Source organism: Rhinoraja longicauda, chromosome 31, assembly GCF_053455715.1.
Source record: "Rhinoraja longicauda isolate Sanriku21f chromosome 31, sRhiLon1.1, whole genome shotgun sequence".
NCBI lineage: Eukaryota > Metazoa > Chordata > Chondrichthyes > Rajiformes > Arhynchobatidae > Rhinoraja > Rhinoraja longicauda.
In genome coordinates, this window is record NC_135983.1 from 16,205,983 (window position 1) to 16,223,211 (window position 17,229).

The 17,229-nt window shown below is 51.2% G+C and overlaps 1 protein-coding gene across 1 annotated transcript in view; it reads left to right on the forward strand.

Moving 5' to 3' along the window:
- Window positions 1–17,229, forward strand: part of LOC144608493 (hemicentin-1-like) — a 259,005-nt gene that overhangs the window by 222,605 nt on the left and 19,171 nt on the right. The window contains 9 exon segments of the mRNA XM_078426331.1: window positions 329–519; window positions 2,086–2,167; window positions 2,299–2,568; window positions 3,424–3,594; window positions 5,209–5,379; window positions 7,865–8,035; window positions 12,732–12,902; window positions 13,665–13,814; window positions 16,503–16,640. Of these exon segments, the coding sequence (XP_078282457.1) occupies window positions 329–519; window positions 2,086–2,167; window positions 2,299–2,568; window positions 3,424–3,594; window positions 5,209–5,379; window positions 7,865–8,035; window positions 12,732–12,902; window positions 13,665–13,814; window positions 16,503–16,640 (1,515 nt within the window).

A 17,229-nucleotide genomic window follows, 5' to 3' on the forward strand; every position in this document is an offset into this window, starting at 1 on the left:
CTCTCTACAGACCACTCACTCTCCGACCTTCCTCACTCTCTGATCCACTCTACACTCTCTACAGACCACTCACTCTCCGAAGACCTTCCTTGCTCTCTGACCCACTCCTCACTCTCGGCGGCCCCCCTCGCTCTCCGACGGCCCACCTTGCTCTCAAAATACAAATACTCTACAAGAACTAAGCAGCAAACAGGAAATGCTGGTGATGCCCAGCGGGTCAGGCGGCAAAGTTATTTTTTCAAGTCAACGAACTTTCACCGGAGAGGGACCTAGAGAGACTTTGAAAGCCGAACGGTGAAAGGTGCTGTGTTTGTGCTCCGTCTTTCAGAGGCGCCCGTTCTCTGGGGAGAGGTCAGTGCGTACCAGATGGAACCTCTGGGCGGGAACGTCATGCTGAGCTGTGACGCTCGCGGCGATCCAGTGCCGTCAATAAACTGGAATAAAAATGGCAGCCCACTGACCATCAGCAATCGCGTTCGGCAAATGAACAACGGGTCCCTGGCGATTTACAGGGCAGTGGTGAGTCAGGTTCCCGAACCAACCGTTCATGAAGCAAGCTTGAAAACCTTTCTACTCCTCGTTGTCCTGTCTTATTCTTCTCTCTCTTCTTTCCTCCTCTAATTTCTCCTGAAGCACTCTATTTCTCCGTGCTGGCCTGCTGTTATTGCCCTGCCATCCTGTGCTCTCCATTCACCTCCTTCCTGAGGCTGCAGACTTTGCGTGTGTGTGTGTGTGTGTGTGTGTACCTTTCCAGCCCTGCCGCTGAACCAAGAGGTAAGGCTGAACCCGGACATTTCAACCACGTCATCCGACAGAGAATAGAGCACAGACGGACGGCACCCCTAAAGTAAAGTCCTCCGTCAGTCTGAGGAAGGGTCTCGCCCCGAAACGTCGCCCATTCCTTCTCTCCTGAGATGCTGCCTGACCCGCTGAGTTACTCCAGCATTTTGTGCCTACCTTCGATTTGAACCAGCATCTGCAGTTATTTTCTTACACGTCTAAAGTAAATGCACTCTTACAAATGTCCACCTGTCTCTATGGTCATGGTTTTTTTTATTTGGCTGAAGAGCAAACAGGTTGAATGATGTGAGGTGGGGACCCTTCTTCAGATTGATGTCAGCGATCAGTGTTTTTATTATACATTTCCTAAACAACTTGCTTCAGGCCATGATCACACATTCCAAAAGTAAGGTGCGGGGTCTGTGGGTTAGCTGTTTGCTAATGGTGGAGTTTTACTCCCATGATGTGCTGTTTTGGTGAGTGTGCTCTGAGACAGCTCAGGCTACAGTGTGGACCGTACACCTTGCGATGGCCACCTCTAGTGTGCACCTCACGCCTGCTCCAGTATGTCCTGAGGGGCAGGCTCATCCATGTACAGTTTGACATTCTGCTGGTGCTCCCCACCACACGCACACCCTTATCACCGTTTATAGACAACAGACAATAGATGCAGGAGGAGGCCATTCGGCCCTTCGAGCCTGTGCCGCCATTCGCTGTGATCGTGGCTGATCATCCACAATCAGTACCACGTTCCTGCCTTCTCCCCATATCCCTCGACTCATTTAAGAGCTCTATCTAACTCATATTTTAGATTTTAGATTTTTAGATATAGAGATACAGCGCGGAAACAGGCCCTTCGGCCCACCGAGTCCGCGCCGCCCAGCGATCCCCGCACATTAACACTATCCTACACACATTCTGTTGGATATCTATATTTTTTCTCAATGGCCTGCCTCACGAGCAAATGAACGCTCACAGTCTTTTTTTCAGGGGAGAGGATTCTAAAACTAGAGGGCATAGGCTTGAGGTCAGATGGGAGAGATTTCAGCGGCAACATTTTCACTCGGAGGGTAGTCCATATCTGTAGTGAGCTGCCAGAAAAAGCTGTAGAAACAGATACAATTATGACATTTAAAAGACATTTGGACAGATACATGGATAGGAAGAGTTGAGAAGGCTCTGGGCCAAATGCAGGTAGTGGGGCAAGTCCAATATGCCAACTTGGTCAGCATGGACTAGTTGGGCCAAAGGGCCTGTTTCAGTGCTGTACAGTTCTATGACACTATGACTTTGTCTTTTGGACAGAATGAAGATGCAGGAGATTACAACTGTGTGGCGAAGAACGAAGCTGGGGTTGTTGAACGGAAAGTTAAGCTGATGTTACAGAGTAAGTCCCAGTGGTAATGGGCCCCTACCCATTAGCTCAAGGGGGGTTGGGGGGAATGATGCTCAGGTATCAGATGGGAATATGCATCTGAGCCTGGGCAGCTTGACTCAGCTTGTCTTCTCATTCTGCAGGTGCCCCTGTCTTCACCTTGAAGCCCTCGGATGCTGTGGCCGGGGTCGGGGGCAAGGTCCAGCTGCATTGTCAGGCGGGTGGAGAGCCACCGCCTGTGGTGGAGTGGACCCACAATGGACAGCCGGTCAGAGAGAGCGGGCGGCTGGTGTTGCTGCCAAACTCCACGCTGCAGATCCACCCCACTACCCTGCAAGACGCAGGAGAATATGAGTGTGCCGCGCGGAATCTCCTGGGCAATGCCTTTGTGAGGATAGCCGTCACTGTGCAAGGTAGGGAGGAGGCAGAGACAAGAACGTTCCATTGTCATATGTACTGGCAATGGAACAGTGAAATTCCTACTTGCCCAGGAGGACAAAAATTGCTGGCATAACTCAGTAAGTCGGCAACATCTCTGGAGAACATGGATAGATGGGCCGATGGGCCTGATATCATGCTGTACAGGCCTCTGACTCTAATGGCTGGGTATGTTAGAACTATTGAGTTATTTCCAGCATTAGGATTGTTTGACATATTAGGTCGGTAGAGTTGCTGCCTTACAGCACCAGAGACCCGGATTAGATCCTGACTGCGGGTGCTGCCTGTATGGAGTTTGTACGCTCTCCCTGTGACCAGTGGGGGGGGGGTTCTCCATGTGCTCCGGTTTCCTCCCACACTCCAAATACCTACACGTTTGTAGGTTAATTGGCTTCGGTAAAAAAATTGTAAATTGTCCCTTGTGTATGTAGGATAGTGCCAATGTACGGGGATCTGTGCTGGTCGGCACAGAATCGGTGGGCTGAGGGGCCTGTTTCCACGCTGTATCTCTAAAGTCTAAAGTAGTCTATAATCCTGTCAGAAGAGTTTGCTGGCGAAGTGTGCACTCTTCTCCCATTGATGACCAACTACCTCTTTGGTGACCTTCGGACTATCCTTGATCGGACTTTGCTGCCTTTACCTTGTGCAAAACGTTATTCCCTTATCATGTATCTGTACACTGGAAATGGATCGATTGTAATCATGTATTGTCTTTCTGCCGACTGGTTTGCGCTCAACAAAAAGCTTTTCACTGTACCTCGCTCGGTACACGTGACAATAGACTAAACTGACCTCCTCTGGTTCTAACCAGTGACTTTCTCTCGTCCCAGTGCACGGCGGGTTCTCTGAATGGGTGGAGAGGGGGCCTTGCAGCGTCACCTGCGGCAGAGGGGTGGTGGAGCGAATCCGTCTGTGTAACAGCCCCTCGCCTGCCTATGGAGGGAGAGCCTGCCACGGTGAGGATGTAGAGACCAGGCACTGCGAGACCACTCCTTGTCAAGGTAAGGATCTGAAGCCGACACTGGTTCCGAGGGCCCTTCCGTTAGAGAATTATTAACGTGACCAGAATAATCTCATGGTAACTGCAGGGCATCAGCTGGTGACCATCTCTCTGCACAATAGACAATAGACAATAGGTGCAGGAGGAGGCCATTCGGCCCTTCGAGCCAGCACCGCCATTCAATGTGATCATGGCTGATCATTCTCAATCAGTACCCCGTTCCTGCTTTCTCCCCATACCCCCTGACTCCGCTATCCTTAAGAGCTCTATCTAGCTCTCTCTTGAATGCATTCAGAGAATTGGCCTCCACTGCCCTCTGAGGCAGAGAATTCCACAGTTTCACAACTCTCTGACTGAAAAAGTTTTTCCTCATCTCCGTTCTAAATGGCCTACCCCTTATTCTTAAACTGTGGCCCCTTGTTCTGGACTCCCCCAACATTGGGAACATGGTTCCTGCCTCCAACGTGTCCAACCCCTTAATAATCTTACACGATTCGATAAGATCTCCTCTCATCCTTCTAAATTCCAGTGTATACAAACCTAGTCGCTCCAGTCTTTCAACATATGCACAAGTTGCTGATGGAGGTTGAGCTCAAAAGCTCCCTCCACAATGCCAACTACTGCCCAGTACTCCAGCCACATCACTGTGGGCATCTAGTTTGTTGTCAGGTGTACCGAGATACAGTAAAAAACATTTCTTAGTGCGCTATCCAATTAAAATCAGACAATAATATACATGAGTGCAATCAAGCCACACACAAGTACAACACATGGCCCCTATCCCTCTAAACCATTCCTATGAATGTCCAAATGTCCTTTGAATGGTGTTATTATACTTGCCTCTCTGTATGAAAACGTTGCCCCTCTGATTCCTATTAAATCTTCCCTCTTTCACCTTAAACCTATGCCCTCTAGTTCTTGATTCCCCAATTGTGAGACTTTTTCCCCTGGAAGTTGAAGTCTTACTGAGGTATATAAAATCATGAGGGTAGGACAGAACTGCAGATGCTGGTTTAAATCGAAGGTAGACACAAAATGCTGGAGTAACTCAGCGGGACAGGCGGCATCTCTGGAGAGAAGGAATGGGTGACGTTTCGGGTCGAGATCCTTCTTCAACGATATTAGGGGAGTGGGCGGACAGAGATAGAATGTAGTCGGAGACAGTAAGACAGGACCCCGACAGTCTTTTCAGGTGAGGCAGAGGTTCACTTGCACCTCCTCCATCCTCATCTACTGTATCCGCTGTTGCAGGTGTCAACTTCTGCACATCAGCGAGACCAAGCGCAGGCTTGGCGATCGTTTCGCTGAACACCTCCGCTTCGTCCGCCTTAAACTACCCGATCTCCCGGTGGCACAGCACTTTAACTTCCCCTCCCATTCCCAATCTGACCTTTCTGTCCTGGGTTCTCCTCCATTGTCAGAGTGAGGCCCAGCGCAAATTGGAGGAACAGCAATGTGGAATGTGGGGAAAGAGGGAGTGCAGTGTAAATGACTCGATTGTAATGATGCATTGTCCTTACCACTGACTGGTTAGCACTCGACAAAAGCTTCTCACATCTGGGTACACGTGACAATAAAGTGAAGCCGCCGTTAACCCCATGTTTCTGCTCGGCAGTGGACGGTCAGTGGACAGGTTGGGGCAGCTGGTCCCGCTGCTCTACTTCCTGTGGCGGAGGGTTTCGCCAGCGCTCCCGGTCGTGCTTCGACCCCCCGCCACAGTACGGCGGCCGCCTGTGCCGGGGCAGCGACATGGACTCCCAGTCCTGCAACCTGGAGCCGTGCCCAGGTAAGTACGAGTGTGCCCACGGCAAAGACAATGGAGCAGAGCAAGATAGACCACTCCACCCTAAGAACCCTAGTAGGTCATGGCGCCATTTTAGTAGGCAGAAACTTGCAGAAACATTTTAATCGGGCAGACGATACAAGGCCCGCACCTCCAGACTCAGGAACAGCTTCATCCCCAGGGCCATAGCTGCTATGAACCGGTCCTGCTGAGCCGGAATGCCACAACGCATAGATCAACTTGCACTTTACCCGTCCAAAACTGTTGCAACTGTTTCGTTTCGTTGGGTTGCTGATGTCTAAATTATTGCATCGTATGGGAGGCGCATTCCCAATCTCGTTGTACCCCTGGGTACAATGACAATAAAGATACATTCACAAAATGCTGGAGTAACTCAGCAGGTCAGGCAGCATCTCGGGAGAGAAGGAATGGGTGACGTTTCGGGTCGAGACCCTTCTTCAGACTGATGTCGGGGGTGGGACAAAGGAAGGATATAGGTGGAGACAGGAAGATAGAGGGAGATCTGGGAAGGAGGAGGGGAAGGGAGGGACAGAGGAGCTATCTGAAGTTGGAGAAGTCGACGTTCATACCACCGGGCCGCAAACTGCCCAGGCGAAATATGAGGTGCTGCTCCTCCAATTTCCGGCGGGCCTCACTATGGCACTGGAGGAGGCCCATGACAGAGAGGTCAGACTGGGTCAGACAATATAAAGATACATTGTATTGTATTGTATTGTATTGTATTGTAAAAAGAAAAATACCCAAAATCTGTGAATTAGTAGATGAGATATATATTCTGCATTTTTATGGTATCATCACACATACTGTTCCCCCAAAACACTGATTACACTGCGAGAGGCAGAGCGAACGGCGGGGTTTTGCCTACTAAAATGGCTCCTTTGCGTACTACACTTCAGTATTGGCGATTTCAACGGAGTGGTCCATCTTGCTCCTCTAGTATCTTTGGACCACGGGCTGATGGTGGGAGTGGACCACGATAGAGTCATGGAGTCACACAGCGTGGAAACAAGCCCATCGGCCCAACTTGAAGAGGTTTACCAGAATAATGCCTGGTTTACATGGTGTTAGCTACAGGGAGAGGTTGGTCAAACTTGGGTTACTTCCCTGAAGGTTGGAGGTTGAGATGGAGCCCTGATAGAAGAATATAAAATTATGGGATGCATAGTTAGGGTAAATGGTCAGAATCTTTTCACCCAGAATGGAAATATCAAAGACCAGAATGTGTAGATTTAAGGTAAGAGGGGCAGAATTTAAAAGATGTGCAGGACATGGTTTTTTTACACAGAGTGGTGGGTGCCTGGACTAGGGTTGCCAACCGTCATGTGTTATAAGAAAATAACTGCAGATGCTGGTACAAATCGATTTATTCACAAAATGCTGGAGTAACTCAGCAGGTCAGGCAGCATCTCGGGAGAGAAGGAATGATACAATCCTGTATTAGCAGGGACATCCTGTATTTTGGGCTAAATTGGTTTGTCCCGTACATGACCGCCCTTGCCCTGTACTAGGCCCGGACACTGCATGCCCGGACATTGTAGCCCAGACACTGCAGCCTGGGGGCTGCAGCAGTCCTGGACAGTGTAGGTAGACACACAATGCTGGAGTAACTCAGCTGGTCAGGCAGCATCTCGGGAGAGAAGGAATGGGTGACGTTTCGGGTCAAGACCCCGAAGAGTCAAGTCTGAAGAACGGTCTTGTTCCAAAACATCACCCACTCCTCCTCTCCTGACATGCTGCCTGTCCCGCTGAGTTACTCCAGCATTGTGTGTCTTCTTTCGATTTTAACCAGCATCGGCAGTTTTTTCCTATACCGGACAGTAGGCCCGGTTAGGCCCAGTCGCCTAATGGAAGTTGCATAGCAACCCGCCTCCCGGCCCGGGCGGCCACCGTTGGTGGAGCGGGAGCACATGGCCGCTGGCTGGGTGAGGTCATGTGAGGTGCGGGGCGGTGACGTCACCTTGTCCCGTATTTGGGAGTGCAGCTGTTTCACCCCTAACTGGAACACACCGCCAGGGGTGGTGGTGGGGGGCAGATACGATAGTGGTATGTAAGAGACTTTTAGATAGGCACTTGGATGCACAGAGATTGGAGGGATATGGATCACATACAGGCAGATGAGATTAGTTTAACTTGGGTATCGTGTGGCATGGACAATGTGGGCCGAAGGGCCTGTTCCTGTGCTGTGCTGTTCTGTGTTCATTATCCTAACTCTGTGAGTGTCCATGCTCGGGATTCCATGATGGATAATGAGATATTCTTGACACACAGTCACTTCTGTGACGCAGGCCATGTGGCAGCCATCTTGTGCACAACAGGATCCCACAAGCGGCCATCAATGGGGATTATAAACTCACACAGCCTGGGGCTGTACAGTATTGGGCAGGGGCTGTGTGACCGGAGAGATGATGGAGATGGAGATGGAGCGTTAGTTCTGTCCTGATGACTCGGGTCTCCCTTGTGTTGGCAGTGGATGGGAAGTGGACTTCCTGGAGCGCCTGGAATCCATGCAGCCAGACCTGCGGGGGAGGGCAGAGCAAACGCCACCGGTCGTGTAGCAACCCCCCTCCAGCCAGCGGCGGCAAGACCTGCTCCGGGCCCCACGTACAAATGCAGAGATGTGGCACCGGGACATGCACGGGTAAGCTGAGGGCCGGCACGCGGGCTGAACTGGGGGGCAATGATGGGAGACGGGTGGGAATGTGGGGAGAGGGGGTGGGAATGTGGAGAGAGGGCAATGTGGGGATATGGGATGTGGGGAGAGGGGGTGGGAATGTGGGGAGAGGGGGTGGGAATGTGGGGAGAGGGGGTGGGACAGGGAATGTGGGGAGAGGGGGAGGGAATGTGGGGAGAGGGGGTGGGAATGTGGGGAGAGGGGGTAGGAATGTGGGGAGAGGGGGAGGGAATGTGGGGAGAGGGGGAGGGAATGTGGGGAGAGGGGGTGGGACAGGGAATGTGGGGAGAGGGGGAGGGAATGTGGGGAGAGGGGGTGGGAATGTGGGGAGAGGGGGAGGGAATGTGGGGAGAGGGGGAGGGAATGTGGGGAGAGGGGGTGGGAATGTGGGGAGAGGGGGAGGGAATGTGGGGAGAGGGGGTGGGAATGTGGGGAGAGGGGGTGGGAATGTGGGGGGAGGGGGTGGGACAGGGAATGTGGGGAGAGGGGGAGGGAATGTGGGGAGAGGGGGTGGGAATGTGGGGAGAGGGGGTAGGAATGTGGGGAGAGGGGGAGGGAATGTGGGGAGAGGGGGAGGGAATGTGGGGAGAGGGGGTGGGACAGGGAATGTGGGGAGAGGGGGAGGGAATGTGGGGAGAGGGGGTGGGAATGTGGGGAGAGGGGGTGGGACGGGGAATGTGGGGAGAGGGGGTGGGAATGTGGGGAGAGGGGGTGGGACAGGGAATGTGGGGAGAGGGGGTGGGAATGTGGGGAGAGGGGGTGGGACAGGGAATGTGGGGAGAGGGGGAGGGAATATGGGGAGAGGGGGAGGGAATGTGGGGAGAGGGGAGGGAATGTGGGGAGAGGGGAGGGAATGTGGGAGAGGGGGTGGGAATGTGGGGAGAGGGGGTGGGAATATGGGGAGAGGGGAGGGAATGTGGGGAGAGGGGTGGGAATGTGGGGAGAGGGGTGGGAATGTGGGGAGAGGGGGTGGGAATGTGAGGAGAGGAGGTGGGAATGTAGGGAGGGGGTCGGAATGTGGGGAGAGGGAGTGGGAATGTGGGGAGAGGAGGAGGGAATTTGGGGAGATGGGATGTGGGGAGAGGGGAAGGAATGTGGGGAGAGGGGGTGGGAATGTGGGGAGAAGGGGAGGGAATGTGGGGAGAGGGGGTGGGAATGTGGGAAGAGCAGAGGGAATGTGGGGAGAGGGGAGGGAATGTGGGGAGAGGGGGAGGGAATGTGGGTAGAGGGGAGGGAATGTGGGGAGAAGGGGTGGGAATGTGAGGAGAGGAGGTGGGAATGTGGGTAGAGGGGAGGGAATGTGGGGAGAGGGGTGGGAATGTGGGGAGAGGGGGTGGGAATGTGAGGAGAGGAGGTGGGAATGTAGGGAGGGGGTCGGAATGTGGGGAGAGGGGGTGGGAATGTGGGGAGAGGAGGAGGGAATTTGGGGAGATGGGATGTGGGGAGAGGGGAAGGAATGTGGGGAGAGGGGGTGGGAATGTGGGGAGAGGGAGTGGGAATGTGGGGAGAGGGGGTGGGAATGTGGGGAGAGGGTGGGAATGTAGGGAGAGGGGGAGGGAATATGGGGAGATGGGATGTGGGGAGAGGGGGTGGGAATGTGGGGAGAGGGCGGGAATGTGGGGAGAGAGGGTGGGAATGTGAGGAGAGGGGGTGGGAAAGTGGGGAGAGGGGTTGGGAATGTGGGGAGAGGGGGAGGGAATGTGGGGAGATGGGATGTGGGGAGAGGGGGTGGGAATGTGGGGAGAGGGCGGGAATGTGGGGAGAGGGGAGAGAATGTGGGGAGAGGGGAGGGAATGTGGGGAGAGGGGGAGGGAATGTGGGGAGAGGGGGTGGGAATGTGGGGAGAGGGAGTGGGAATGTGGGGAGAGGGGGAGGGATAGTGGGGAAAGAGGGAGGGATGGCGATGGGAGGAATGATGGGGAGGGATGAGAGGGAGAGGGAAGGGAGGGGAGAAAGGGCGGATGGTGGGAAGAGGGGGAGTGATGGTGGGAAGAGGGAAAGGAATGGAGGGGAGGGAGAAGGAAAGGAGTGGAGAGGTAGAGGAATGGTGAGGTAATCACAGATGGGGGAAATTTTGAATTTCAGCAATGAATGACCAAAAATTAATAAGGAAAGGGAACGCGTTGGATGATGAGAAATAAAAGAAAGGCACTGTAGCAGCTACAATAAAAAAACAAGTAAAAAAACTTGTCCCACACATCTCCTTTAAATTTTGCCCCTCTCACCTTAACAATGACACCAAGCTAAACAACAGACTTCTTAATAACATGAGAGAAAATATTGTAAAATATCCCTAATACTACCCGCAGTAAAATACAACACAGCATTTTGTTCATCTGGATATTAATCCTCTCTCACAGTTCCTTGCAGGCATTCCGCAGGCATTGCCACTTTCATTTCACTGCACATCGTGTATGTGCATGTGACAAATAAACTTGACTTGACTCGACTTGTGGGTGTGTAAATGGATTAATAACCTAGAACCTGGTGCGAGATTGTCCAATGTTCATGTTCCACTCAGCTCCTGGTCAATTGCACCACTTGCTGGTCAAAGATGGGAACTGCAGCTCGGAACCCACTTCAAACAGTGTTAACTATTGTGTAGGATGGAACTGTTTATGCTGAAGAGAGACACAAAAAGCTGGTCAGAAGAAGGGTCTTGACCCAAAACGACACCATTCCTTCTCACCAGAGATGCTGCCTGTCCCTGCTGATTCGTTAATATCGTTAACTATTGACGATATTTATAAAACTAGTCGGTACTGATATCACACATCATCAGATCCGCCCCGGGTTATGCTGTGTTGACTACATGCTGAGGCAATTAAGCCAATTTTCTGCAAGATTTAAACTTAATCATCTTTTCCCCATAATGGTGTAACTTAATAGCATTGTACATAATAACTTTCATATTAGACAATAGACAATAGACAAAAGGTGCAGATGGAGGCCATTTGGCCCCTCGAGCCAGCACCGCCATTCAATGTGATCATGGCTGATCACTCTCAATCAGTACCCCGTTCCTGCCTTCTCCCCATACCCCCTGACTCCGCTATCCTTAAGAGCTCTATCTAGCTCCCTCTTGAATGCATTGTACTACATGTACATTAATTTTCTTAGAGCAACTATAAAGCTACCTTGTGACACTTGTTTTCTAACACACGCTGCCCATTGAAAGTCTCTGCTCTCCGTCAGTTTTTCCTTGATGCACTCACTGAGGGATGTGACATATCCGAAGAAGGTTTCGACCGGAAACATCGCCCATTCCTTCTCTCCAGAGGTGCTGCCTGTCCCGCCGAGTTACTCCAGCATTTTGTGTCTATCTTTGATATATATGCATTTGGATAGACTAATCAGGGATAGCCTGCATGGTGTTGTGTGTGAAAGATCATGTCTTACGAATCTGGTTGAGTTTTTTGAAGAAGTAACCACAAAGGTTGATGAGGGCAATGCCAGAGACATTGTCTAGATGGACTTCAGCAAGGCATTTGATAAGGTGCCGCATGGTAGACTGCTCTGGAAGATTAGATCACATGGGATCCAACGAAAGCCAGGCGACTGGATAGAGAATTTGCTTCATGAAAGAAAGCAGAGGGTGCTGGTGGAAGGTTGTTTTTCCGACTGGAGGCTTTAGACAATAGACAATAGACAATAGGTGTAGGAGGAGGCCATTCGGCCCTTCGAGCCAGCACCGCCATTCAATGTGATCGTGGCTGATCATTCTCAATCAGTACCCCGTTCCTGCCTTCTCCCCATACCCCCTGACTCCGCTATCCTTAAGAGCTCTATCCAGCTCTCTCTTGAATGCAGTCAGAGAATTGGTCTCCACTGCCTTCTGAGGCAGAGAATTCCACAGATTCACAACTCTCTGACTGAAAAAGTTTTTCCTCATCTCAGTTCTAAATGGCCCACCCCTTATTATTAAACTGTGGCCCCTTGTTCTGTACTCCCCCAACATTGGGAACATGTTTCCTGCCTCTAACGTGTCCAACCCCTTAATAATCTTATACGTTTCGATAAGATCTCCTCTCATCCTTCTAAATTCCAGTGTATACAAGCCTAGTCGCTCCAGTCTTTCAACATTTGACAGTCCCGCCATTCCGGGAATTAACCTAGTAAACCTACGCTGCATGCCCTCAATAGCCCTCAACACTTTGAAGAGTGTTGGTCTCCAGGGATCAATGCTGACCCCCCATTGGTGTTTGTGGTTTATATCAACGATTTGGATGAGAACGTACAAAGCATGATTAATAAGCTTGCAGGTGGAACTAAAAGTGGGTGGTATCACAGATAGTGAAGATGATTATCAACAATGATAGCAGGATCTTGATAAGTTCATGTCATTGGTGCAGAATCAAGCCGTTTGGCCCATCGAGTCTACTCCCTCATTCAATCATGGCTGATCTATCTTTCCCTCTCAACCCCAATCTCCTGCCTTCTCCCCATAACTGACACCTTTACTAGTGAAGAATCTGTCAGTGTCTTGCTTTAAAGTACTGGTTCAGCTGGGCAAGTGGGCTGAGGGCTGGCTGCCTCCGTGCTGTACGTCTCTCTCTCTCTCTCTCTCTCTCTCTCTCTCTCTCTCTCTCTCTCTCTCTCTCTCTCTCACACACACCTTGGCCACGTCATGAATTGTTGATTGCATTGGCCTTGTCTGTGGCAGTGAATGGCGGGTGGAGCGCCTGGCAGCCGTGGAGTGAGTGTTCGGCATCCTGTGGCGAGGGCAAGCGGCGGAGAGACCGGAGATGCGACAGCCCTGCCCCCAACGGCAGCGGCAGACCCTGCCCTGGCGATGATGAGGAGTCTGCCAGCTGTGGCCTGGACCCGTGCCCAGGTGTGTGTGAGGGCGGGCAGGTGGGGGGGGCCTGTACAGACCAGTGGTTCAAGACCCAGTGGGTCAGCACTCCCGCACGACAGACCCGCGGTCCACTGCTCTGGAAGATTAGATCACATGGGATCCAGTGCGAGCTAGGCGACTGGATGGAGAATTGGCTTTGAAGAGTGGTGGGCCGCAGGGATCGATGCCGACCCCCATTGGTTTAGATCAATGATTTGGATGAGAACGTACAAAGCATGATTAGTAAGCTTGCAGATGGCACTAAAAGTGGGAGGTACCACAGATAGTGAGGATGGTTATCAACAGATTCTGGTGTACAACGCTTCCTCTGTCTGTGGGGCAGTGAGGCAGGACCGGTTTCAAAGCAAGCGGTGTTTTGATTGAAAGACGCAGCACAACATGGAAACAGGATCTTCAACCCACCATGTGCGCCACCCATTCACACTGGTTGTTCGTTATCTCACTTTCACATCCACTCCCTACACACCACGGCCCATAAGCCTGTGCATCTTTGTGGGATGTGGGAGGAGACCGGAGCACTCAGAGGAAACCCATGTGGTCACATGGAGAACGTGCAAACTCCACATAAACAGCACCCAGGGTCAGGATCCAGCCTGCGTCGCCGGCGTTGTGAGGCGGTGGCTCTATCACCTGAGCCACTGTGCCTCTCCAAAAGGAAATGCAACCCGTTCCCGCTAAGGGTAAAAGTACCTCGTCTTTCATTGTCTTTGGACTAACCAGACCTGTCCAATGTTGCAGGTATTCCTGGGAGGGCTCGGGGAAGCCTGATCGGAATTATCAACGACAAGGAATTTGGCGTTGCGTTCCTGGACGCTAACGTGACGGAGAACTCTGCCACCGGCATCACGAGTGTTCAGGCCATCATCCAGAACCTGCCCGTCACGATCGGTTGGTATTGTGTGGTCAATAGACAATAGACAATAGGTGCAGGAGGAGGCCATTCGGCCCTTCGAGCCAGCACCGCCATTCAATGTGATCATGGCTGATCAATCTCAATCAGTACCCCGTTCCTGCTTTCTCCCCATACCCCCTGACTCCGCTATCCTTCAGAGCTCTATCTAGCTCTCTCTTGAATGCACTCAGAGAATTGGCCTCCACTGCCTTCTGAGGCAGAGAATTCCACAGATTCACAACTCTCTGACTGAAAAAGTTTTTCCTCATCTCAGTTCTAAATGGCCTACCCCTTATTCTTAAACTGTGGCCCCTTGTTCTGGACTCCCCCAACATTGGGAACATGTTTCCTGCCTCTAACGTGCCCAACCCCTTAATAATCTTATACGTTTCGATAAGATCCCCTCTCATCCTTCTAAATTCCAGTGTATACAAGCCTAGTCGCTCCAGTCTTTCAACATACGACAGTCCCGCCATTCCGGGAATTAACCTAGTAAACCTACGCTGCACGCCCTCAATAGCAAGAATATCCTTCCTCAAATTTGGAGACCAAAACTGCACACAGTACTCCAGGTGCGGTCTCACTAGGGCCCGGTATAACTGCACACAGTACTCCAGGTGCGGTCTCACCAGGGCCCTGTACAACTGCAGAAGGACCTCTTTGCTTCTATAATGGTGTGGTGATGGGGGTGCCACCCACATGGTGCCTCACTGCCAGCCGTTTCCCACATCATTTACTCGCGTCTCAGCACCGCTCCCTGAACCTCGGCATGCTGACCGCCCCCACGTCCCACTCTGGCCTCATGAGGTTTTGACCCGTGAGAGACACCTCTCACCAATTTTTCCTCCACCTTTCCTGAAGTCTCTTGATTTGGTTTCAAACCCACCCCAGATGCGGGACCGACACTGGACCTGGACTGTCCCAACGCCAGGCTTGGTTGGGCTGCATGAAGAAATTATGCTTCTGACCCTAACCCACTGTGACGCCACGATCACCAACACGGTCCCTGTGACAAAGAGTCCCACTCAATGTGTACTAATAATAACATACAGCAGAACAGTGCAGCAAAGCAACGGGCCCTTCGGCCCACAATGTCCTTACTGAACATAATGCCAAGATAAACACATCTCCTCTGCCTCCATGTCCATCCATTCCCCGCATGCCGATCCAAAAGCCCCTTAAATGCCACTATCACATTTGCCTCCACCACCCCCCCCCCCCCCCCCCCCCCCCCCCAGCAACACGTTCCCCCGCCAACACCCTCTGTGGACAAAACATTTCTCCTGCACATCTCCTTGAAACTTTGCTCCTCGCACCTTAAAGATATACGTCCTCTAATATTTGATATTTCTACCCCATGGAAATGGTTCTGCCTGACTACCTTGTCTATGCCTCCCATAATTGTATACACATCTCTCAGGTCTCCCCTCACTCCCCAGTGTTCAAGAGAACATAATTCAAGCTTGTCTGACCTCTCCTTGTGGCTAATCCCCCTTAATCTAGGCAGCATTCTGGTAAACCTCTTCTGCACTCTGTTCAGTAAACTTCCCAACTAATCTAACACGTTAATTGTGGTTTCCTCCCCCACTGATGCCATAGCATATCAACCAATTTTTATTCATTGTTCATCTTTTGAAACTGTTAATAGACAATAGACAATAGACAATAGGTGCAGGAGTAGGCCATTCAGCCCTTCGAGCCAGCACCGCCATTCAATGCGATTATGGCTGATCACTCTCAATCAGTACCCCGTTCCTGCCTTCTCCCCATACCCCCTCACTCCGCTATCCTTAAGAGCTCTATCCAGCTCTCTCTTGAAAGCATCCAACGAACTGGCCTCCACTGCCTTCTGAGGCAGAGAATTCCACACCTTCACCACTCTCTGACTGAAAAAGTTCTTCCTCATCTCCGTTCTAAATTGCCTACCCCTTATTCTTAAACTGTGGCCCCTTGTTCTGGACTCCCCCAACATTGGGAATATGTTTCCTGCCTCTAATGTGTCCAATCCCCTAATTATCTTATATGTTTCAATAAGATCCCCCCTCATCCTTCTAAATTCCAGTGTATACAAGCCTAATTGCTCCAGCCTTTCAACATACGACAGTCCCGCCATTCCGGGAATTAACCTAGTGAACCTACGCTGCACGCCCTCAATAGCAAGAATATCCTTCCTCAAATTTGGAGACCAAAACTGCACACAGTACTCCAGGTGCGGTCTCACCAGGGCCCGGTACAACTGTAGAAGGACCTCTTTGCTCCTATACTCAACTCCTCTTGTTATGAAGGCCAACATTCCATTGGCTTTCTTCACTGCCTGCTGTACCTGCATGCTTCCTTTCAGTGACTGATGCACTAGGACACCCAGATCTCGTTGAACATCCCCTCTTCCTAACTTGACACCATTCAGATAATAATCTGCCTTTCTATTCTTACTTCCAAAGTGAATAACCTCACACTTATCTACATTAAACTGCATCTGCCATGTATCCGCCCACTCACACAACCTGTCCAAGTCACCCTGCAGCCTTATTGCATCTTCCACACAATTCACACTACCCCCCAGCTTAGTATCATCTGCAAATTTGCTAATGGTACTTTTAATCCCTTCATCTGTTGCTTTATTAGACTGCAGGTGTTTGGTGTTCTTGCTCTGACTGTTCTTCCCCGGTTGCCCCTTGTTCTAGGCCCTCTGATAAGGGTATTAGCCTCCACCTTCACCCCGATTTACTGGTCAGTCGCCAACCCAGCACCGGGAACCACAAACGGGTTCTCACTGACGAAGGGAGTTTTCAGGCAGGAATCGCAAGTGGAGTTTGCAACAGGTAAGTAAGTGCCTGCCACCCAGAGTTGGGACCTGTTGTGGAGCCAGACCACAGAGAAATGCTACCATGTGTATGCAGACCACGATGCCCCATCTACAAGTCCCAGATGTCTGCGTTTAGCCTTCATCCCTCTAAACCATTCCCTCCCATGTACCAGTCCAAATGTTTGATAAATGCTGTTGTAGAACCTGCTTCCACTATCTCTTTTGGCAGCTCGTTTCTTATACCCGCCACCCTGTGTGAAAAATGTACCCTTTGATCTTTCCCGTCTCATCTTAAACCTATGTCCTCTATTTTTCTTATCCCCTACCCTATCTATTCCCCTCATGATTTTTATACACCTCTATAAGATCACCCTTCAGCCTCCTGCGCTCCAAGGAATAAAGTCCTAGCCTACCCAACCTCTCCTTGTAGCTCAGGCCCTCGAATCCTGGCAACATCCTGGTAAATGTTCTCTGCTTAATGACAGTTGTTGAGAGAAACTGTGCTGCACTTGTGTGTGAAGAGTGAAGCTAACATGGGGGACGTGGGTGGGGAGCAGTGTTCCAATCAGCAGAAAGTGAAACACTCTTTTGACTCTCTCAGTTTA